Source organism: Odontesthes bonariensis, chromosome 5, assembly GCF_027942865.1.
Source record: "Odontesthes bonariensis isolate fOdoBon6 chromosome 5, fOdoBon6.hap1, whole genome shotgun sequence".
Lineage (NCBI taxonomy): Eukaryota > Metazoa > Chordata > Actinopteri > Atheriniformes > Atherinopsidae > Odontesthes > Odontesthes bonariensis.
In genome coordinates, this window is record NC_134510.1 from 36133170 (window position 1) to 36158848 (window position 25679).

At 41.5% G+C, this 25679-nt stretch overlaps 1 protein-coding gene across 1 annotated transcript; it reads left to right on the forward strand.

The window, feature by feature from the left end:
- The first annotated feature begins 3699 nt into the window (after positions 1 to 3699).
- On the forward strand, positions 3700 to 24450 carry notchl (notch receptor, like). The gene is made up of 11 exons (XM_075466252.1): positions 3700 to 4069; positions 7390 to 7534; positions 8186 to 8518; positions 12027 to 12238; positions 13082 to 13421; positions 14901 to 15076; positions 16690 to 16751; positions 16829 to 16952; positions 18899 to 18996; positions 19909 to 20240; positions 23221 to 24450. The coding sequence occupies exons 1-11, from the start codon at positions 4018 to 4020 to the stop codon at positions 23720 to 23722; spliced, it is 2376 nt and encodes a 791-aa protein (XP_075322367.1). The 5' UTR covers positions 3700 to 4017; the 3' UTR covers positions 23723 to 24450.
- The last annotated feature ends 1229 nt before the right edge of the window (positions 24451 to 25679 follow it).

Genomic DNA, 25679 nt, shown 5'->3' on the forward strand with positions numbered 1-25679 from the left:
TTACACTGCTCATATCTGGATGGAATTATTCTAAAGAGGCTATAGATTCATTAAAACCTTGTTTGGGATTTGTGAAACCTTTTTCTGATTTGTACAAATGCAGAACAGGGCCATTTATTGCATTTTTTTGCATTTTGATCACCCTAAACTAGATCCTGTATGGAAACTACAATAGTTACACTGCTCAAATCTGGATAGAATTATTCTAAAGAGGGTACAGAGTCTTTAAAACACATTTTATGATTTGTTAAAACTTTATTTGGTCATTGAAAATTCAAAAAGGTGAAATCATCTTGCTGTAAAGTGGGGGTGTCGAAACACCCCCATCCCCCACGGGTGCGACACCCATGGTGTGACATGCATGAGGCAAGGCAAGGCAATTTTATTTATAGAGCACAATTCGTACACAAGGTAATTCAAAGTGCTTTACAGCTACATAAAATCACAAGAAGGCAATAAAATCATTAAAACTAAACGAAAAATAAAAAAAAACATTAAAAATAATAATTCATTCATTCATTTAAAAGTGAAGAGTGCAGATAAAATACTTTCAGGATGAGTCAGTGGGTGATGTGTGAAGGACTATCTGCAGACAGTCTGCACACATATATCTTTTTAAGCTGTTTCAACACCTGCTGTTCAACAGCTGAGCCCAAACTTACCTGGTGGGATGTGATGCTGAGTGGTGTCTGAGAAACTGTGGGACCAATATCTTCCATTTCTGCAAAAGCTGCAGCACAATAATCAGGTTGTTCGAGTCTTCTGCGTGTTAATTCATCAATAATTACTTTTCAAACATGTTGTCAGGGAGAAACGCTCATTTCACCTGTCAATTAGGTCTCGTAATTGGTCAATTAAGCCTTTTAATTGACCCTTTCGCCCGACTTGATTTCATTGATGCGTGCACATGCAGATATTTTTAACCAGGAGGCGCTGCAGAGCCTGAGAGGGAAAGTGAAAGACACCCCAGCAGCCCTTTGTGCAGTCTGAACTGCCAGAACTCTCCTCTCATGGTGCGTATTTTTCCTGTTTGCTTAAACATTTGAAAACGTCTCGGAGGCCCGTCGGTTCCGTCAGAATCAGATCACTAGGTTTAAGTCCATCTGCTCATTTGTCTCAGGTTTCATGTCGCTAGATGTCCCAAACTATCGGATCTGAGGAGCTTCCAGCTGGCAGCTCCGATGTCTACTGAGCATGCGCAGCAGCTGCCAGGATAGACTCAACTGGAAGATTTAAAAAGGGATTTCTAACTTGATTATTATTATTATTATTATTAACCCTCAATGCGTTTATTATTAATTTAACAATTATAAATATGAATCTCCATTTTCATGGATCTAGTGGACACTGGTTCCTGTTATTATTCACTTTAATTTCAGCTTCTTTTGCTTTATTTTCCTTTACTGTTAGAGTACTCTGTAAAAATCTCGAGTCACCCCTCACTTCTTTATACAATGCCAGGAAAACATAAATGTAGTTTGCGTACATAAGGCAGAAACAGAGTTTGTACCATTCTAACGAGCTTTAAAGTGAATATCTGCTCTGAGCTCATTTATTCTGACAGCTATTCTAATGCAGCCGTGTTTAATGTCAGCTTAAATAAGCTCAACCAATGCGACTCTTGATTAATCTGATTTCATTTACTTGCAAAGTGAACAGTTAGATGTAAACCTGGAGGGGGAGGTTTTCAGTTTTTGATATATAAAGTGCTGTGTTAAGTATTGAAACATCCTTAGTTTTTTTATATATTGCAAGGAAATATGTGTAGTGAGACATTTACATGTGCAAACAGAAATGGAAATAACAGAGTTAGTTCAGTTCTGAGCAGCTTTAAAGTGAATATCTGCTCTGAGCTCCTTTCTCCTCCAGCACAGCCTGAACCCTCTCAGACGAGCTTTCTGTCCTTTCTTTAAGGAGTCTTCAGGAATAGTTCTCCAGGCTTCTTGAAGGACATCCCAAAGCTCTTCTTTGGATGTGGGCTGCCTTTTGTTGCGTTCTCTGCCAACATGATCCCACACTGCTTCAGTAATGTTGAGCTCCGGGCTCTGGGGAGGATTCATCCCTCCATCAGACCTGCTGCCACTGATTTTCAGCCCACTTCTTGTGTCCTTTGGCACAGCTCAGCCTTTTCTCCCTGTTTCCCTTCCTTAAGAACAGCTTCTTGACAGCCACCCTTCCATGGAGCCCATTTCTGATGAGGCTTGGGCCAACAGCAGATGGATCAGCTGAAGGTCCAGATGCATCTCTCAGCTCCTGTGTCAGGTCTTTGCTGGAGTTTTTCCTCTTTCTTAAGGACATCACTTTCAGATCCTGTTCATCTGCTGTAGATAGTTCTTTAGGCCTGACACTTCTTCTTCTGTCCTCCATGCGTCCAGTTTCCTCAAATGTTTTAAGGACACACTGCACACCATGCTGAGATATGCCAAATTTTCAGCTAACAGCTCTTTGGGAATCACCTTGTTGCTCCATGATCTTAATGAATCCCTTTTATTTTTTCCAGACTGGATTATTGCAACTCGTTGTATGTAGGTTTAGACCAGCGACGCCTGCAGCTTGTGCGGCTTTTACCCGGTACAAAGAAACGGGATCACATAACCCCAGCTCTGGCCTCTCTGCACTGGCTTCCTGTCTGCTTCAGAATTGATTTTAAGATTCTGATGTTTGTTTTTAAAATTTTAAACGGTCTGGCCCCACTGGAAAAAAATCCAAGTCTTACCAAGTATATTTGTCTCATTTCTAGTCAAAATATCTCATTACACTTAATATCAGACACAACTGCCTAACAAGTACTATTTCAGCCAGATATAGGGACTTGTTTTAATACAATACATCTGGAATATCTTGTTAAGTGAAAAAGTCTTGAAAACTAATTGTTTTGAGTCACATATCATATGAAACAAGCTTTTTTTTCATTTGAAGAGGTTTTTAAGCTAATTTCAAGATCACTTTTAACTCAAAAGTCCTAAATATCACATCTTATTTCAAGAAATCTTGACAAGCCGATTTTCACTAGTTCCATTGGCAGATGTTTTTGCTTATTTCAAGCAAAAACATCTTGTATTTGTTGTTTTTCTTACTTATTTTTGGAGGGGCATTTTTTCCAGTGCCCCTGAGTATTTAACTGAACTCATACATGTTCACAGACCAATCAGAGCTCTGAGGTCGGCAAACAAACTTTACCTGGATGTGCCTAAATGCAGGCTAAAAACGAGCTAATCCCAGGCTAATCCCTCCAAAAATAAGTAAAAAAAACAACAAATACAAGACATTTTTGCTTGAAATAAGCAAAAAAATCTGCCAATGGAACTAGTGAAAATCGGCTTGTCAAGATTTCTTGAAATAAGATGTGATATTTAGGACTTTTGAGATAAAAGTGATCTTGAAATTAGCTTAAAAACCTCTTCAAATGTCAAAAAGAGCTTGTTTCATATGATATGTGACTCAAAACAATTTGTTTTCAAGACTTTTTCATTTCAGTTGTGTCTTATATTAAGTGTAATGAGATATTTTGACGAGAAATGAGACAAATATACTTTGATTTTTTCCAGAGTATGGTCAGATTCAAACCATACTGCCTCCTCACGCCCCTCAAGTCTTTTTTTTTTTTTTTTTTTGAAACACAGCATTAAGTAACGTCTCTCCCAACAGCTCCAGAAGTCACAGTTCTACAAATGCACACACACACACATGCACAGAGGGTTATCGCCCTTCCTATTCTTCTCCACACAGTGGCAGGAAGTTGTCCAGATATCCGCAGGGCCTCTGAAAAAAAAGAGTGAGCGAACAAAGTGGGCTGGGTGGTCATACTTATTGGTGCTGGTGCCAGCAGTGATGAGATGTGGTGACTTCACTCGGGATTAACGGCTCGGCGTGAGCAGCAGGACTGCATGGTTGATGAGGCTGTTAATCTGAGCTGAGTTTCGGCCCATTTGAGACACATTTGAGCTGGACTGGAGGACTTCTGATCCAAGCAGAGAGAGGAAAGGCCCTGCTGGTGGTGACCCGATTGGCCTGAAGATGTTAGCTCTCAGGACGTTTGTTCTGCTGGGACTGAGCTACACATGTCACGGTGAGATCACCTCCGTATTTCAACAGATTTAACTTTCAATCGATCCCGAATAAAACGCACGACCTGTTCACTGCGTGATCAAACTAAACCTTCACTGGAAAAAAATGTCCCTCCAAAAATAAGTAAGAAAAACAGCAAATACGAGACGTTTTTGCTTGAAATAAGCAAAAAAATCTGCCAATGGAACTAGTGAAAATCGGCTTGTCAAGATTTCTTGAAATAAGATGTGATATTTGGGACTTTTGAATTAAAAGTGGTCTTGAAATTAGCTTAAAAACCTCTTCAAATGAAAAAAAAAGCTTGTTTCATGTGAAATCCGACTCAAAACAAGATGTTTTCAAGACTTTTTCACTTAACAAGATATTCAAGATGTCTCGTATTAAAACAAGTCCCTATATCTGGCTGAAATAGTACTTGTTAGGCAGTTGTGTCTTATATCAAGTGTAATGACATACTCAAGGAGAAAAATATACTTGGTAAGATTTAGATTTTTTCCAGTGTTGTGGCTGTGGGGTGTGAAGAGATGGGAAAAAACTTGAATTCACTGTAAAATGTGTTCCAGAAATAGACAAAATTCTAAAGATTTTTCACCTGAACCCTTTCAGTTTTTTAAAAATGATGTTAAAGTATTCTGAAATGTGTCCTTCTCCTTCATGTTAACGTTTTGTAAAAGACTAAGAACACATTTTAGGGCCTGTAATCTCTATTCTGTCAGTGACAGAGCGACACCTTTCAGCTGCTCAACTGAGGCAGACGTGTAAAACGCTGCACATGTCTAATTTCAGCTCTATTGTCCACACTTTTCTGCTACGGCCTCACGCTCCCGCACACACCTGCCAAAACCCCATTGTCCAACTCAATCACATTCCTCATTGCCTCGGTGACGACCTTCGACCTTTACCAAGTTCCCGACCCACTCCATTTCCTTTAGCCGTTGGCTTCTTCTGGAAACTTCCTGTTTATGTCGGGCCCGTTTCCTGTCCCCTTTAACGGGCCGTATCAGGACCCACCTTTCACGGCTTGACCTGCATTGTTATGAATAGTTGCTCATGGTCTGAAACAATGAGTGGACTGAGAGTGTGGGAGAGCTGGTCCTGCGATAAAACACTCGTTTAAATGAATGCAGCCGTGTTTAATGTCAGGTTAAAGAAGCTCAACCAATGCAACTCTTTTCATTAATCTGATTAAAATTTTTTTTGCCACATTATTTTTATTTTCACTTTTTAACACTTACATACAGCCTTTACATTTGTACACTGGAAAAAATGCCCCTCCAAAAAGAAGTAAAAAAACAACAAATAAAGACGTTTTTGCTTGAAATAAGCAAAAAAATCTGCCAATGGAACTAGTGGAAATCGGCTTGTCAAGATTTCTTGAAATAAGTTGTGATACTTAGGACTTTTGAGTTAAAAGTGACATTAGCTTAAAAACCTCTTCAAATGAAAAAAATGCTTATTTCATGTGAAATATGACTCAAAACAAGATGTTTTCAAGACTTTTTCATTTAACAAGATATTCAAGATATATTGTCCCTATATATTTCTGAAATGGTACTTGTTAGGCAGTTGTGTCTTATAGCAAGTGTAATGAGATACTCAACAAGACAAATATAATTGGTAAGATTTAGATTTTTTTTCCAGTGTATATCTTCATTCAACTTCCATACAAAAAGTCGCTGCATTTGTTTAAAGACAAGTAAAAGTAAAACAAAACATAACACTCAAAACAAGGATGCTCCTCCTGTTAACCAAGGTGATCATCTATATACAAACAAGTATTATTAATAAATGCAAAATAAGACACAAATATAGAGAAAACATACAAATCGTACAAGGTCAGGATCTGCATTGCCCACAAAGATTAGTCATCCACTTCTTCATCTATTAAATCCAAGTCCTTAATGCAGCTGATGCTCCACATGTCTTCAAATAATTGCCGTTTAGCCTTTAATATGTAAGTTATTCTCTCTAATGGAAGGCTTGCTAACATCTGTCTTATGCATCGAGTAGTACTCGGTCTACAGATCTTTTTCCACAATAATGCAACACATTTCTTGGCATAAAGCAAGCTGAGGTCTATAAATGCCTAATCTGATTTAATTTACTTTAAATTAATTACTTTAATTTATTTTATATTAATTGTTCCATAATTAGTCATTAGATTATATCTTATATTGCTTTTTTAAGCTTTAAATTTAATCTATTTACTTTTTCTTGATGTTGTTTACGTGATAACATTAATTTTTGGGGGATTATGATTTTTTTTAAACCGAATTTCTTATATTAATTTGACTCTTTTGGTAACTGAAAGCAGTTTTAACGTAAATGTACAAAAAAGTTGAAACTATGAAGCTGTTTTTCACAGATGCAGCTAAAGAAATGGGAACAAATGATGTGTCTCTGTGACAGGCTGCTGGGAACAAAGTGCCTAAAGATCCAGTTTAAAACGGCTTCTTTGCTAAGTTGTCTGTTCTGTGTGGACACGACACTGGTTCATCCCTTGAGTTAGGAGCCTTTTTCCTGCCTGAATGATTCACAGGTCAGAGTTAGGGGGTTTAACAAATAAAACTAACACATTCCTCTTAAAATGATCAGGTACAAGGACTGAAAATCAGAGAAAAAGCAGAAAATGTCCAAAGAAGAATTTTGAAAGCTTCAGAGAACTGTTGCTCAGGACCACTTTCAAAGTTCACACGAGGGTCTGGCTGCTTCACTGGAAAAAATCTAAGTCTTACCAAGTATATTTGTCTCATTTCTAGTCCAAATATATCATTACACTTAATATAAGACACAACTGCCTAACAAGCACTATTTCAGCCAGATATAGGGACTTGTTTGAAGACAATACATCTGGAATATCTTGTTAAATGAAATAGTCTTGAAAAAAAATTGTTTTGACATCTTGACAAGCCGATTTTCACTAGTTCTATTGGCAGATTTTTTTGCTTATTTCAAGCAAAAACATCTTGTTTTTTTACTTAATTTTGGAGGGGCATTTTTTCCAGTGTTGGAAGGAAAATAAAAAGAAATGAGGGGTGATTAAAGACTTCTGAACTGTATTTTAATGTCTGTAATTTCTGTGACTTACTGATGGACAAGCTATTCATAAGACTGGCAGCCATCTTTGTTCTTCTGGCAACACTTTTTAGTTAAAATTTCTATCACATGGAAATGGTGCCTCTCTATTTAGCAAGAGGCTGTAGAGACAGATGATACATGTGGGAAAGGTCCACTCAGATAGGACTTGAACCTCCACAGATGGTGTTTCTAACATCTCCCACAGTCAAGCACATTCACACTAATCTGCATCCACCTCCGCAGCCGTGTCCGGGGACCCATGGCACCTGTGTCCGGGGAACAGAAAGTGCAGGGACAAGTTTGGAGATGGGTCCTGTGACAAAGAGTGCACGGATACAAAGTGTCTCCGCGACGGCTTCGACTGCCTGAAGGACAGGGGTCACTGCAAGTAAAAACCCTTCTGTCACTATCACTTTAGAAGCATAGATTCTTGTTCATGTTTCAGTATATTCTAGTTATTTTCACAGAATAGTTTATCAGCTCTGAAGTACCCTGATTTAAAAGGCTTTATTATCACAAACCCCTGTCTCTTGAGCAGGGGCGGTCCTAGGGGCGGGCCGACGGGGCAATTGCCCGGGGCGGCACCATTGCGAAACCCCGCCCCCAAACGACATCGCGAAAATGTTAAAATAGTTATAAACATGTTCAAAATCGTTTAAAACGTGTTATTTCTACACTATTACCACATTGTTGTAATAATAACATTACTATAAGTGGTTTTTGTTATTATAAGCATTTTTTGCCGTTTTTTTTTTTTTTTTCTTTACCGGGGGCGGGGCGTCTGAGGGGGCATTGCCCGCAGCGCAATTAACTGTAGGACCGCCACTGCTCTTGAGGTATTATTTGAGACTTAATTTTCATATAAATAACTGACTTCATCCAGAAAAGAAAAGCCAAAATGGTAACAGTCATTACTGTTGTTTAGTTTGTCAGAGGAATAATTGTGCATTTTGGATTAAACTATTGAATCGGAGATGATGCATATATCGCATTACTTTGCCACTGATTTCTAATTATTGTCTCTCTTCACTCCTCCCAGTCCAGGCCACACAGACTACTGCCGCGCGTATTACGCCAGCGGCCGCTGCGACCAAGGCTGCAACAACGCCGCCTGCGGATGGGACGGCAGCGACTGCATCAAACACCAGAAACCTCAGTGGGCCAAAGGCACCCTGCTTGTTCACAGTAACGTCCCAAAGCAGAATGGCACCAGCACCATCAGCCCCCTTCTCTGGACACTCAGTGTCCTCCTGCAGTCACCCCTCAAACTGACGGACTCCGTTCCTCTGGCTGCCAGCATGAACTTGTTGGACTTCAGTCCTCAGGAGCTCGCCGAGCTGCTGGCCCACTCGTACCCGGGAGACTCAAACGGGTAGGTAATTAGTCAAATATCTCTGGTGTTATGATTCGAGGGGGTCAAAAATAGTTATTGTATAGTAATTAAATTAACAAGACGGATAATAAGAAGGACACCTGCGTAAGACAGATGAGAATATTGCAGCTATTTGTAAATTCAGGCTTTCTTCTTACAAATTTTGATCTGATATATTTATTGCAACAGGAGTAATTTAAAGGGGAAGTTTTTTTTTTTTCAAACCATAAAATATGTTCATCTACTCTTTTTTATTTTTTATTTTTTTTACATTACACATAAAACATTTCTACATTATACGCCAGGGGATAAAAGAGGCCACATTAAAATATTAATCGCTTTCTGGTTGTTTGAGAATTCAATGGAGGTCATGTACTGGCTGATCTCACCGAGAAAGGCAAGAAAATATGTTTTTTTTCGCATGAATTTACATTTATGAATATGAAATTTTGCCATTAAAATGATGAGGTTGATAATAAAAGTTATGTTGGCTTTTTCTTTGGTTTTGTTAAAGTCAGGGAGCCCAAACAATACACTCCCCCAAGATGAATTAAACTCATTACCAATATTGTTAGCGATAAAGTACTCCACAGTACATTTCACATCAATATCTTTTTTTAATCTTTTAACAATATGATCATTGGATGGAAAAAATCTATGAATTAACTTAAAATAAACTTCTCTGACTTTATTAGTTAACAGGTATCTGTTGGGTAAGAGCCAGATCTTCTTCCAGTCTGTGTGTTCCAAGTATTTGTTCCAGTATGAGACCACGTATGGAACTGTGGTGTAATCCCTTTTAAATGGAATCTAATTAGTTTGTTGTTTTTACGTTCATCTACTCACCAATATCAGTTTGGTGAAAGTCGGCGTCCTTCTGACGCTATTTAGATCACTCGAGTTCCGCTTATATCCATATAAGGGCATCTACTGGGATGGCGTCATCAACGTGCGCTGCCGTAGCAGCAGCACCTTTACACGAAATTTGTTACTGCTGCTGGTAACATGCTCCGTTATTGCATATTTCCAAATTGCCATGTTGCAAAAAACTAGCAGTAGCAAACTCCATGGCTGTGTTCGAAACCGCATACTACATACTACTCATACTAACTTTTTGAGTTAGTATGCGAGTTTGAGTAAGCGAGAAGTTCCCGGATGCATACTAGATTCTCCAAAATGTTGGGTATGCATCATGAGGTTACTACTCATACTCAAACTACCCAAGATGCAACGTAATGTGACGTCGCCAATCGTCATTTCCTGTCAAAACGGCAGTTTCAAGCTAGCTACAACGAGGGTAGGTTCACTTCCTGTTTTCAAAACAAAAGCACCAATTGTATCGTAATGGCTTTCCCTATGATAAAAGGCAACGGGTATTTTATTTTGTGAAAATAACCGGAAGTGCGTTAGCTCACTGCGGCTAGCTTTAGTAGCGCCGAATTCGTGGGAACAAAATTGTAAATAGCCGGTATTTTGTCAGATTTTCAACACGTTGGGGATCTAAACGACTACTTTCTCTCCTGAAAATGTTTCAAATGTTGCTAAAGTTTACAGAGTTTAGAGCTTAAGCGAAATCAGCTTCAGGCCGGCTGATTTCGGCTCGGGCAGGAGCGAAATGCATTGTGGGTAAACGCTCTGCATACTGTCTGATCGATGAGTATGTAGTATGTAGTATGCGGTTTCGAACACAGCCCATGTAAAGATGGCCGACCGTCACCGAGCTGCGCTGCAGTGGCGCGGCTCGATGACGTCATCCCAGTAGATGCCCGTTATGTGGATATACGCATCTCGAGTGATCTAAATATCGTTGGAAGGACGCCGATTTTCACCAAACTCTTATCGGCGAGTATATGAACGGATTTTATGCCAGAAATAAAGTCCAGTTTTTAAAAAACCGAACTTCCCCTTTAATTGATATAAATTTGTCCAGGATCTCCTTAGAAATAAAATATACATGTTACCGACGTTGGGATGCAGAGCAGGGGTGTTGGGTAAACACTTGAACTCAGTTAATTCTGCCTGACATGTAGAGAAGTGGAAAATAACAAACTTAATTTTGTCCTAGATCAGTATAAGCTTAACTGAGCTCTAAGTGACAGATATTAAAGGCGGATATTGTTTAAAAGTGCAACAGGAGGACAAGATCCACAGCAACACAAAACTATGTCACCTGCACAACAGTAAGATTCAGCTCCTTTTGCATTAACACATACAATCATGTGAAAAGAAAGCACACCCTCTTTCATATCTAAGCTTTTATGTATCAGGACAATAAAAAAGAAACATGGAAAATACAATCTCAGATTAGCAACTAAATGTGACACATAGTGGCACTGTGTCATCTAATGTGTCCACCCCATGGTTGAACAGCTTATAGAACCACCTCTGCAACTATAACTTGAAGTAATTAGTTTCTGTTTGATGTTATCAGTCTTTCCAGCGTTGAGTTTGCAGCTCTGGTTTCTGCACAGCTCTCTGAAGGTCCCAGCACAGCATCTCAGTCAGGCTGAGCTCTGGACTCTGACTGGACCGTTGCAGCACCTCGATTCTTCTCTTCTTCACACATTCTGCTGCAGATCTGCTGCTGTGTTTAGGATCTTTGTCCTGTTGATGAGGCAGTTTCAGCCCAGCTTCAGCTGTCGGACAGACGGCCGAGTTTGGTCTGTTTGGTCACTTTGGTCTCAGGTGTCCAAAGAACATTATTCCAGAGGAGATGTAGCTCTTCGGTTTTTTACAGTCTGTATGAGCTTAGGGTGAACTTGGCGGGATAGTTCATATAGTTTGGAAATGGCCATTGAAACCCTTCCCAAATTTCCAGAACACTGGAAAAAATCAAAGTCTTACCAAGTATATTTGTCTCATTTCTAGTCAAAATATCTCATTACACTTAATATCAGACACAACTGCCTAACAAGTACCATTTCAGCCAGATATAGGGACTTGTTTGAAGACAATACATCTTGAATTACTTGTTAAATGAAAAAGTCGTGAAAACAAATTGTTTTGAGTCACATATCATATGAAACAAGCTTTTTTTTTTTTACATTTGAAGAGGTTTTTAAGCTAATTTCAAGATCACTTTTATCTCAAAAGTCCTAAATATCACATTTTATTTCAAGAAATCTTGACAAGCCGATTTTCACTAGTTCCATTGGCAGATTTTTTTGCTTATTTCAAGCAAAAACGTCTTGTATTTGTTGTTTTTCTTACTTATTTTTGGAGGGGCATTTTTTCCAGTGAACCAATTGCTTCTCTAAGATCATTGCTGGTGTCTTTCCTCCTTGGCATATAATCCATGTGTTGTTGCTCATCTGAGGTTGTATTTACCTAATTTCAAGGTAAGGACAATACTTTTCACACGATTGTAAATCAACACAAAATAAAAGGGTACCACGTACAGACTCTGTGGAGCCTCAGTTGGCCAGTCTGGTATATATCAGTGGACAAAGTACTGAATAAGACGGGCCTAAAAAAAAAGAGCTGTTCTTTCCTACTGTGTCTTTCCCAGTTCCCTCCTTTTCCTCCAAGTGGACAACAGGCCGTGCTCCCCTTCGCTCTCTACCTGTTTCCCGTACGCTACCGAGGCCGCCAATTTCCTCCGTGCCGTCATACTGCTGAAGCCTTCCACGTTCCCCGCCCTCCCGGAGCTGAAGGCCATCATCGGTGTAAGAGGTGTCCGAGAGGAAATAGGAAGCAGAGAGGAGGAAAAGGAAGCCGAAGGTGTGCTCTGGTTTTCCTGTCTACCACACACACACAAGCAAGCACACATATCCATCTTTGAATTTCATCCAAACTAAACAGTGTAAAAAAACTTTGTCCTTCCAGCGTGTAAAGCTGTCGCAGGTTTTAAGATCTGCTGACATATTTATTCTTATATAAATAGAGATGTACACACATTCAGACGATAATGACTAAATTATTTGGTGAAAGAAACTGATGTATTTATTATGACTGAGCCCGACGTCAGTGAGGATGTCGGTAAAAGTGAATGAAGCTTAAAGCTAATTTATTAAGGCCTGAGCAGTTTTTCCAACACTGAGGGTCAGGATTTCATCAGGGAAACTGTTTTTTTTATTACTTTTATCTTCATAATAAAAGAGGAAAAGGAAACACGAGATGTGTAAATGTACTTTTTTTCTACAGCCCTTTACAGACAATACTTACGGTGTACCAAAGTTCTTTACAGCAGGTAATAAATAAAGAGAAGAAGAAGTAAAAACAAATAAAAACAATAAAAGAACAGTGAAAGCAATAAAATACAACAAAATCAAATAAGATAAAAGTGTCATCATACTACTGTATAAATTATATATTATATATTGCTGTGTAACTCTTAATGTTTTTATTTTCATTCAAAGTTTCAGCCAGAGCTGACCCCTGCATGGCTGTGGGCTGTGGTTGCCATAGCGATCTCACACTAAAAACAATAAAAGAACAGTGAAAGCAATAAAATACAACAAAATCAAATAAAATCAAATAAGATAAAAGTGTCATCATAGTACTGTATAAATTATATATTATATATTGCTGTGTAACTCTTGATGTTTTTATTTTCATTCAAAGTTTCAGCCACAGAGCTGACCCCTGCATGGCTGTGGGCTGTGGTTGCCATAGCGATCGCCCTGCTGCTCGTACTGCCCCTGGTGGTGTTCCTGGTGATGAGGAGGGTGAGGCAGCGGCGGTCAGAGAGGAGCGGCAGCGTCAGGGTGAGACGCCGGTCTAAGGTCACGGATGACGACAGCAGCAAAGCGAAGGCCTGGATCCAGCACGTGGCGCACCAGGATCAGCGCGTCCGGTCCAGCAGAGAGAAGGACAAGATCAGCCTGCGGAAGAAGAAGAAGGCCAAGGAGGCGGAGAAAAAGAGAAGGAGGGAACCGCTGGGGGAGGACGCCATCCGAATGAGGTGAGTGGAGCCGCTTTGAGGGGATGTTTCGTTTGCTGGAAGAATGATGTGAGTGTAAAACAAGTGAGAACGCGTCCTGTACAATCGCCACAGTGGCTAAATGTCACTTTCTCCTCTCACTTTTCATTTTATCTCTGTACAGAAACACTTCTGCTTTACATCCTGATGCATTAATAGCTCAATTATTTATGGTAAAATGAAATTAAAAGTGCCAAACATAGATTATTCATTCAGATCATTACTTTAAATGAGACAATAGTTTCGTGAAATATACATAAAGTTTTGAAAAAGACTTGAATGCAGTGCTTAGACCATAAAGTCATTAGGAAAACGAGTAAAAAAAAGTCTGTTGCTCACAGGCTTTTACTTTGTAAAAGTCTGTTGCTGTCTGCTGCAGAACAGGAAAAGAAAGTAATCGGCGGATCCACCAAACATGGAGAAGGGTACGGAACTTTTACTCGGCCATTTTCATTTTAAAGTTCTTCCAGACGGCGGAGTCGACAGAACCAAAGTCATCTGTAAACTCTGCCAAGTTGAATTGTCTTCTCAGCGTTGTAGTTCCAGTCTAAAATATCACTTAAAGGCAAAACACTTTCAAAAGACTTAAAGTCTCTGATTCTCGCCCTATCCCAGGGAGTGAGTACAGCTACCCTTCAGAGGAAGATGATTTTGGCCATTTGTATTCAAGAGAAGACCTCAGTAAATACTGTACCTCCTCATGTTCCAGAACTAAATTTAGTTCACCCAGAGACTACCACTGCTGCGTGTTTCCACATCACAAAAAACATTTAGATGTGCTCCATGGCTCTTTGGTGATTGGGGAAACTTAAAGGTAGGGTAGGAGATCCTGGATTTTGAGTCCAGCGAAGCTGCATTTTGAAAATACACAGGTAAAAAGTCCCAACCCTTTTCTTCACTTTCCCCCCCGAAGGCACGCCTCTAGAGTACATGAACGCGCACGAGCACAAAGGTGCACGAGCGCTGTTCTGACAGCAAGCATCGATTGGTTTGGCTAACTTTTGCTAACTTTTTCTCATGGCAGATTCACAGGTAAGAAAATACCTTTCAACATCATAATGAACCGTTTAATAATGCTAGGTGCTAGCCTAGCTGGCTCTAGTTTAGCTTCCTGCCAAGCTTCTGGACGCGTAATTCGTTCATGGAGCAGGGTACGCGCACAGGGGGAAGGAGGGGGAGGGAGGAGCAGGTTGCAGTTTGATAGACGGCATCAGTATCCAATCATTGTTAACGGTCCGTTCAGTATGATTGGATAGTGTTTTTCCTAGATTGTACGTTCTAGAGGCCACTAAAACTTTTCATTTTTATGTCAAAACTTTTAATTAATTGGTTGCAATGGGGGTGTGAAGAGTATTTCAAGCAATATGTAAAAGATGCTCCAGAAAAAGAACCCCTACCCCACCTTTAAGACCAAAACAGCCGAGAAATGTGTTGTTTCATAAACTGCGCTTTGGTTTTCAGGCCCCTGAAAAGGGACCAGGACGCGGGCAGCGACACAGATTTCACCCAGAGTTCAATGGAAGACATCAACATGAGATGCTCCAGGCGGCAGGAAGACGCCTCCATCTGCGACCACAGGGCACCGGAGCAGAGACATTTTCGGGCTGGAGCCTCTCAGACCCGCAGGCCAATGCAACGTAATGATGCCTCCACATTTTAGACATTCTCATTTGCTTCCTCAGTCATTCATGACCACCAAAACCTTCCAATTTATTTCCTCTCAGTCCTTGTTTTTAAAGTTCTTTACCCTCTATGTTGAATGTAATTCAATTGCAAAAAAAACCCCATATTTTTTAACTGACATTGTGACAACATTGTTATCGTGAATACTTTTGGCCACAATCATCATGTGGTGAAACACAGACATCATGCCAGTCCCAATTAGAAAAAGGCAAGGCAGTTTTATCTGTGCAGCACAATTCAACAACAAGGTGATTCAAAGTGCTTTATAGATACATTAAAACAGTAGAAATAAAAAGAATGATTTAAATTTTAAACAAAAAAGAAAGAAAGAAGAACAATAGATAAAATCAGAAGTTAAATGTGATTAAGTTTTGAACCTCAAGCTTCAGATTTGGAGCTTTATCCAAACGCAGATGAAAATAGGTGTGTCTTCAGCCTGGACTTAAACACACTGAGTGTTTCAGCTGATCTGAGGCTTTCTGGGAGTTTGTTCCAGACATGTGGAGCATAGAAGCTGAACGCAGCTCCTCCATGTCTGGTTCTGACTCTGCGAACTGATAGAAGACCGGATCCAGATAAGCTGAGGGCTCTGGAAGGTTCATGCTGGGTCAGGAGGTCCCTGATGCATTCTGGTCCTGGACCATTCAAAGCTTTATAGAGCAGCATCAGAAAAAGTTATACATGTTACTACACTGTGATCACATGAACGCTTCCTCCTGATCAGACTCAGTTACTGAATTTTACCAGCTCTTATTATGGTTACCAGTGAGAAAATCCAGGATTATTTCCCTCAATTAGGACCATTTTCACAGAGCCCTAAAACACAGAAGGATAAGGGACCGTAAAGGACGAGATCTGAACACATCACAGCAGCTTTAAAATCTTTACACTGACTTCCAGTCAGTCACAGAATAGATTTTAACAGCCTGCTGATGGTTTACATCTGTGATGTGTTCAGAGAATATAAAGCCAGCAGAGCTCTTAGATCCAAGGACTCAGGTCAGCTGGTCCAGTCCAGAGTCCAGACTAAACATGGAGAAGCAGCATTTAGCTGTTATGCTGCAAACAAGTGGAACAAACTGCCAGTGGAGATTAAACTTTCACCAAATGGAGACATTTTTAAATCCAGGTTAAAAACATTTCTTTTCTCATGTGTCTATGCAGGAAATCTGCACGCTATCTTTGAACTTATCTGGACTGTTGCTTGTTTTTAAATTCTTTTAAATGATTTTATTTGTTTCTCTTTATATTCTTTTATGTTTTTTTTAATGCTTCTTCCACTCCCTGCTGCAATGCTTTTATTTTATGTAAAGCACTTTGAATTGTTTGTTCATGAAATGCGCTATACAAATAAATTTGAATTTATTTGATTTAAAGGATTTTCAGGTTTAATAAACAAACATTAACATTAGTATTTTACATGTACTTTAGATATAATAGATATAGTATCAGTCACTACATTTCTGAGTTTTTTACTGTTTTGGGGAGATTTTCCATGAACTATTCGTCTCCCACCTGCACTTGTGTCAGCTTCTTCTATCCTGAAATGCTTCCTGTTTCTCTTCAGCTCCACCCAGAGGTTGGGAGAGGACCGCCATGCCCCCGCCTCTGCTCAGCCCTCCTCAGCAGGTCTGTCGGTGTTTCTTTTGACAGACTCCATGTGTGTTTTGATTGAACCTAAAGGTTTTGTATTTCCGTGTCGGCAGTCAGCAGAGTGGTGCGGTCCTGATGGGTCTGTGGTTCTGATCCGAGCGGTCCGGAGCGGGCTGGACAGAGTGGTCTTAGAGCTGCTGCAAGCAGGAGTTCCAGTCAACAACACAGATCATACCGGTAAATCCTCCTCGCACTACTTATTAATGTTAGTTCGGCGCCTGAAAGCCTGAAGCCAGAGTTTTTTCTCCTGGTAATTCTTGGTGGTGAAGTAAGAATCGACTCATTGCTGACTCACTAATGAAATAACAGACATGAAGCCAATAACCTTCTCTGACTGGTGCATGTAGAGTTAGTTTTGAGAGCTAACCTTGTTTCTGCCCCTAACAGTCCGAGGCCAGGCTGGGAGTACACTACCATCTTTACTCTTATTTTATGGGTACTGTTTAAAGGGATAGTTCGCCTCTTTTGACATGAAGCTGTGTGACATCCCATATTAGCAACATCATTTATGAACATGTTCTTACCCCCTGCTGCGTCCTGTGAGCCGAGTTCCAGCCTCGTTTTGGTGTTGATGAAGGTAGTCAACAATATCTGCGTAGGGTGTCAACAATGTTTGTTGACACCTTTCAGTCTGAAGCAGTTGGACCCTTGGTCCCTACACCCATCCTTTTTTTTTTTTTTTTTTGCCACATTATTTTTATTTTCACTTTTTAACACTTTTACATACAGCCTTTACATTTGTACACTGGAAAAAATGCCCCTCCAAAAAGAAGTAAGAAAAACAACAAATACAAGACGTTTTTGCTTGAAATAAGCAAAAAAATCTGCCAATGGAACTAGTGAAAATCGGCTTGTCAAGATTTCTTGAAATAAGATGTGATATTTAGGACTTTTGAGTTAAAAGTGATCTTGAAATTAGCTTAAAAACCTCTTCAAATGTAAAAAAAAGCTTGTTTCATGTGAAATATGACTCAAAACAAGATGTTTTCAAGACTTTTTCATTTAACAAGATATTCAAGATGTCTCGTATTAAAACAAGTCCCTATATCTGGCTGAAATTAAACTTGTTAGGCAGTTGTGTCTTATATTAAGTGTAATGAGATACTCAACGAGACAAACATAATTGGTAAGATTTAGATTTTTTCCAGTGTATATCTTCATTCAACTTCCATACAAAAAGTCGCTGCATTTGTTTAAAGACAAGTAAAAGCAAAACAAAACATAACACTCAAAACAAGGATGCTCCTCCTGTTAACCAAGGTGATAATCTATATACAAACAAGTATTATTAATAAATGCAAAATAAGACACAAATATAGAGAAAACATACAAATCTTACAAGGTCAGGATCTGCATTGCCCACAAAGATTAGTCATCCACTTCTTCATCTAGTAAATCCAAGTCTTTAATGCAGCTGATGCTCCAAAAGTTTTCAAATAATTGCCGTTTAGCCTTTAATATGTAAGTTATTCTCTCTAATGGAAGGCTTGCTAACATCTGTCTTATCCATCGAGTAGTACTCGGTCTACAGATTTTTTTCCACAATAATGCAACACATTTCTTGGCATAAAGCAAGCTGAGGTCTATAAATGCCCGCTCATTCCTACTATAGTTGTGTTTCTCTGGGTATATGCTCCCTGTATCCATCCTACTGAAACCACCCCGTGTAAACGCTCGAGTCAGCCACACATTTCTGATACCTGCAAACTGAGGGGTGGAGTAACTTGTAACTTACCCCGTATCTCTCACGTCCTCTTTTTGTTTCCCTCCTCTCCCTTCCTTTCCTCCGTCCTTCCCCAGCTCCCCTGCTCTCCTCCTCTGACTCAGAACAAAGTTAATAGTCAGGTCAACAGACATATTAGCTTTGTTGCTTATCCTTCTCTTTGCTCGAGCCTTCCCCAGAGCCTCTGTCTTCCTGTTTCTACAACAACCCCCCCTTCTTTTTTTTTGTCTTTCCTCGTGTCCCATGTTGTTCTTTTCTCCGCGGCTGAGGCATCCCTCCCTTAATCCTCCCTCTCTTCACCACCTGGGCTGGACTCTGTTGTTAAATGGTTGTTCACTGGCTGACTTACTCCCTCCCTTCTTCCCCCTCACCTCCCCTCCACTCACACTGTCTCTCTCAGGGAGATCAGCCCTGCACTGGGCATGCTCAGTAAACCACCTCTCCCTGGCAAGAACGCTCATTCGCTACGGGGCCGCTGTTGACCTCCAGGACAACAAGGTAGCTACCTATTATTACACTGAAAAAAGTGACTTTTTGCTGAAGTAAACTCTATCAGAGTAACCGTCATAATTTCTACCTTGTATTTTTAAGATTCAGTAAGAACTAGAGCTTCTTAAGTAAAAATATTTTATTCTTATTCTTATTGGTTCAGTCTGCTAAGTTAAATTTATTTTTACTTTTATTGTTAAATGTACAAATCTGTTTTTATTTAGTTTACTGATGTTTATTATTATTACTATTATTATTATTTACCCTACTCTTCATACTGTAGATTTGTTTATAGCTGATGTTTATTCTCTATTTTTATTCTATTCTATTTGCTTGTTTTTCCTTTAATTGTTTACTTATCTTTTATACTATACGCTGTTGCAACATAATAATTTCCCAAATTGGAATGAATAAAGTACTTATCTATCTATCTAAACATTTTATGAACGAAATACATGAATTATGGGGGAAGAGTAAGTTTTACTTAGGTTTCCTCATACAATTTAAATGTTTAATAGTTGTATGTACATAAACCTAGAAATACTACATAAACTTTACTCTGAAAGTGTTTCGTTAAAATCTACTAAGTTACTTCATAACAGCAAATACTACAGAAATATCAAATTTACTTAAAATTTTGAGTAAAATGATGTTCCTGCCTATGAAAAACAAGTAGACTTTACTTAGTTTACTTAAAACTTAGATGTAATTAAGTAAATGTTACTTAATATCTTCAAAACTGTTATGTTTTATGGTAAGTAAAATTTGCTTGATATTGCAGCATTCAATCTTACTTAAATCATTTGAGTGCAAATACTTACAAAGGGTTTTTTAAGTAAATCTTATTTTTTTCAGTGTAGGGAATATTTAGAGTTTTTAATTAGCAACATTTTTGTGACTTTGAATGTGTCGCTCCTTTAGGGCGAGACTCCGCTCTTCCTCTCTGCGCTGCACGGCTGCTATGACACTGCCAGGCTGCTCCTTCTCCACGCCGCCAACCTCGATCTGCATGACCGGAGGGGCCGGCGTCCCATCGACGTGGCCAGAGAGGCCATGCACCACCAGGTCCTGGAGCTCGTTCTGGCTCACCAGATTCAGAGAGGGCCCGTCGCTGTGGACCCGGCCAACGACATGACGTGGGAGGAGCGCGCCATGATGTACTCGCAGTGGGTGGGCTCGCAAGGCATGCCCGGGAGGAGTGCCTCCTTCTCTGGAATCATAGGACACCGAGATATGAACCCACCACCACAAAAGTGAGGTTTTAGATCCATCAGTTTCATCATATTTTTTTTTTTAATGAACCTGAGAGCTGATTACTTAAAGGGATAGTTCACCTCTTTTGACATGAAGCTGTATAACATCCCATTTCAGCAACATCATTTATGAACATCTTCTTACCCCCTGCTGCGTCCTGTGAGCAGAGTTCCAGCCTCGTTTTGGTGTTGATGAAGGTAGTCCGGCTAGTTGGCTGGGGTTTAAAAAATAAAGGGTTTTGCTTCTCAAAACAATATGCGTTCAAAAGAGTAATACATTTGCATCACAGAATCGTTCTCCAGGAAAAAGTCAGACCTCACAATCGCTTGGCACTATTTTCTCTCCCTTCGTATCACTGCGTGCTGTGTAGACCGTGCACAGCATCTTAGGCAGCTGGCAAAGATTAAGCAAATTCTTTTACGACAAGATTTTGAAACTTTAATTCATGCGTTCATTACAACTCGGCTGGATTACTGTAACTTTACTTTGGAGTCAGCCGGTCTTCCCTCACGCGTCTCCAGCGGGTCCAGAACGCTGCTGCTCGGCTTTTAACTGGAGTCGGGAAGAGGGAGCACATCACCCCTATCCTGGCTTCTCTCCACTGGCTGCTTCACCCATATTCTCCCGCTCGCTGCCTCAGGTCAGCTGATCAGCTGCTCCTGGAGGTACCGAGGTCTAAACTAAAGCTTAGAGGAGACAGAGCTTTTAGTGTTGCCGCTCCCAAACTATGGAACGATCTGCCGTTACATATCAGAAGTGCCCCTTTATTGTCCACTTTTAAAACTCATCTTAAGACACATTTTTATTCTTTGGCTTTTAACACGTGTTGAGAGTTTGGCTCTTACTTTCTGTTATTAATTTTGTAAATTTGGTATTTCTTAGATGCAATTTCCTGCATTTTAACCGAATTGTGGGCCCCGTTTCAGCCCAATAAGGATCTGTCCTTTTGTCCCTAAATACGTGACGATTCCATTATTTCAAGGGACGGTTGGCAACTCGTTTAGGCAGCCCTGGCAAACACATCACGCTTCCTTTAAAGTAGGCATTCGGAGACATCTCGAATAGCCTGCACAGTTTCATCCACTCTGTATAATCATCGGTGCATAAATTGAACGCAAAGCCCAGATCACGTTTGCCCCTTTCTAGTCGCCATTAATACTAATATACACACAACGAGCAAACAGGAGCGCAACAACAACAGCAACGCGCACGCACGGCCACAGTGAATTCAGACTGGCGTTGAGCCGACATCAGAACGCATTTGAACATGTAGTTCAGGGTCGGACTGGGAAAAAAAATCGGCCCTGGCAATTTTCCCCGGGACCAGCCCCCCCCCCCCCTCAGTATTAATTAGTATCTCCAATCTAATTAAATAAAAATAAAAAACAAGCACAGACACAGAAAAAATACACACCCAACACACAACCTGACTATCGGCTAACAACCATAATCAGTAACCTACACAAACCCAGACACATAATGGCTCGGCGGCCAGCAATCGGATAAACCAATGAAGTGAATCAATCCTGTGAAAGAATGAAAACAAGTGAATGAAACCTGCACTCACCCATTATGAAGTTAACTCTGCCAGCCCCATACTCTTGCCCCTGCTCAGCCAACTCCTTGACGTCGGGTATGGTTGGTAACGTTACGGCGGCTAGCATTAGCAACGAGGCTGCTAGGTTTGCTAAATCGGTAAGCATTAGGCTACTGAAGAAAGCTAGTCTTTTTAGCTACGTTATATTATCATCTTTCTTGTCGGCTATAGCCTTTGTTTACGGCCACTGGCCCTAACCTGACGCGTTAGCTTAGCTGTCAAATCACCGGAAGTTTTCACCGGAAGTACTGGCGCACACACAAAAGCTCTCTCCAGACATATCATTCTTTCATTCCGCCCAGATGAAATTTAATGCCACTCTTCGAAAATCGGCGAAATTTAAGACATTTTAAGACCTTAAAAAACGTATTTTTTATTTAAGACTTTTTAATACTTTTTAAGGATCCGCGGAGATCCTGTAATGGCGGCATGGACAGACCCACTTGAGGGATGGGGGCAGGGGGCGCAATCGTAACACGCACCTGCTTCAGAACTTGTCCTGAAGAGGCAAGGTCTGTGCACCCCCCCCCAAAAAAAATATATACAATACATTACGAGCCACATGGCCATTAACGGGCTGCTAGCAAATGTAGACTAGATAAATACATTTAAAAATCGTATATTTAAAAAAAATAAAATAAAAAATCGGAGGCCACCGGCCCAGATGTGGACCGGCCCACCGGGAAACAGGGGGGGCACACCGGCGTGGATGGGGGGGCAATGCCCGCGAGTGCCCCCCCCGTGGCGCTGGCGCTGGAGCAGTCCCCTGCTTCAGAGCAGCAAACACCGTAACAGGTGCAGCGGTCGGCATGCGGCAGCACGCAGTGATAAGAAGGGAGAGAAAATAGGGCCAAGAGATTGTGAGGTCTGACTTTTTCCTGGAGAACGATTTTGTGATGCAAATGTATTACTCTTTTGAACGCATATTGTGTTGAGAAGCAAAACGCTTTATTTTTTAAGCCCCAGCCGACTAGCCGGACTACCTTCGTCAACACCAAAACGAGGCTGGAACTCTGCTCACAGGACGCAGCAGGGGGTAAGAAGATGTTCAGAAATGATGTTGCTGATATGGGATGTCATACAGCTTCATGTCAAAAGAGGCGAACTATCCCTTTAAGCTGAAGGAGGCGTTTCTTTTAAAATCTCACGATGCATTCAATGAAACTTTGTGCTTGATTAAAAAAGGTCCAAAGCCAACTGTCAGGTTTGATTTTATAGGATAAAATGCAGTGTTATATTAGAGCTGTCGAACATTTAAAAAAATCATCAATTACATTATTTCGGGTGATAAAATAAGTAATTTTACAGTTATACTGAGTGTAAGTTGTTCACCGTATATCTCTTAATACTCTAATGTTATGACTAACTGCTTTTCTTGCCAGTGATTGGTCTATGGGCCGAGTGCAGTACCCCCCCCCTCAGAACTGGCGACCGCAGCTCAACCAATCAGCAACAGCACTGGTTCCTCCGAGAATCATGGGCCGCTCCCCTCGTCCAATCAGCACCTTACAGGAGGTGACCTCAGAAGACGAGGACCGCGAAAGGCATCAGGAGGCGCCCAGAGCCACGACACCTCACTTCCTGTCGCCCCAGCCCGCCCCCCGGCAGCGGTCCTTCTCCTGCACCCAGCATGCTTTGCAGCGGCGCTCCAGCGCTCACCAGCCAGAGCCCAATTACCTTATCGTGACGGACAGAACAGCCAACGAGCCCATTGAAAGGGTGGTCGTCTCAGACGCCGCCGCCCAGCCTGACCGCCAGCCGGCGGTAAGCGGTGAGCATCCCAGCAGAGCGGAACAGGCAGCAGTGAGCTCGACAAACACCGAGCAGAAGTCCAGAGGTGAAAGGTCAAACAACGCCTCTGACTCCAGACAGACAGCCTTGTAGGAACGGCAAACAGGCGGTGGGACTTCAGCTCGCTCTCCGTTCAGCGGAACAGATGAGCGATGTCACCGGACTGACCTCTTCTGTAGATTACTCACGCGCTACATTCCTGTCGTATAAATACTCAGCAGCACTTGGACAGGTTCTTTCTCCCCTTTTTCACTTTTTTTTCTCACGGAGGGCGGATATTTCTGTAAATATTCTGTGACATGACATAGTCAAATAATAAAAAGAAGTGTGAGATCACTTCCAGTCAGTTTGTATTCTGACTGCTGCAGAGTTATTCATGAAGAATGAATAAAAGGACTGACTGCACAGAGATGCATGCGACAAAGGGACTTTTCCCACATAAGATGGGGACTTTCTCTAATGGATTTATTTTATTGTATTTGTGTGTACTCAGTACCTTTGTAAGTCACAGTCACTGTAATTTATCCTCAGAACAGGTAATATGGTGGCAATGTTGTTGTGCTTCTAACAAGGAGCTGATAAACTCTACAGTGTTCAGACACCAAGACTGGAAAACAACGAAGAGATGCATATCGGAATAACGATAAACACAACCAAAAGCCATCATAAGCATGGTGGAACATAAAAAGTGGAAGGAATCTTGTGTAAATTATGCCTTTTTTTTGTTGCTGTAATTAAATTCTTATGTGGAACAGGGAAATAAAGAGATGCAAAACATCTAAGCAGCTTCCTACAAACACTCCAGGCATACAGACATAGCTTCCATCTCAAGTAAATGACTTTGTATTATAGGTCTGAGAATTTTTTATTTATTTATTTTTATCTTTGGCACCCTGTGGCACCCTCTGACACCCTTTGGCACTATGTGGCACCCTGTGGCACCCTCTGACACCCTCTGACACCCTTTGGCAGTCTGTGGCACCCTGTGGCACCCTCTGACACCCTTTGGAGCTATGTGGCACCCTGTGGCACACTGTGGAACCCTCTGGCACTCTCTGACACCCTGTGGCACTATGTGGCACCCTCTGACACCCTTTGGCACTCTGTGGCACCCTCTGACACCCTTTGGCACTATGTGGCACTCTGTGGCACCCTCTGACACCCTTTGGCACCCTGTAGCACCCTCTGACACCCTTTGGCACCCTGCGGCACCATGTAGAACCCTGTGGCACCCTCTGGCACCCTTTGGCACCCTGTGCCACCCTTTGGCACCATGTAGAACCCTGTGCCACCCTTTGGCACCATGTAGAACCCTGTGCCACCCTTTGGCACCATGTAGAACCCTGTGGCGCTCTTTGGCAACCTCTGGCACTCTGCGGTACTCTTTGGCACTCTCTGGCACCCTTTGCCACCCTGTGGCACCCTTTGGCACCCTCTGGCACCCTGTGGCACCCCGTGGCACCCTCTGGCACTCTTTGGCACCGTGTAGAACCCTGTGGCACCCTCTGGCACCCTTTGGCACCGTATAGAACCCTGTGGCACCCTTTGACACCCTGTGGCACCCTTTGGCACCCTCTGGCACCCTTTGACATCCTCTGGCACCCTTTGCCACCCTTTGGCACCCTTTGCCACCCTCTGGCACCCTGTGGCCCCCTTTGCCACACTGTGGCACCCCGTGGCACCCTCTGGCACCATGTAGAACCCTGTGGCGCTCTTTGGCAACCTCTGGCACCCTGTGGCACTCTGCGGTACTCTTTGGCACTCTCTGGCACCCTTTGCCACCCTGTGGCACCCTTTGGCACCCTCTGGCACCCCGTGGCACCCTCTGGCACCCTTTGGCACCATGTAGAACACTGTGGCGCTCTTTGGCAACCTCTGGCGCCCTGTGGCAGCTTCCTCTGCAAAGCTGTGGCAGCTCAGGTTGCCAGGATAGTAGCTCGGCCCTGCTGCTCAGTCTGTGCATCAGACCTACCTGCGTCTCATAATCCAAACAGTTGATGACTTCCGGAGAAATAGAAAGCTGGAGTCAGAATGGGCTCCTTCTGCATCA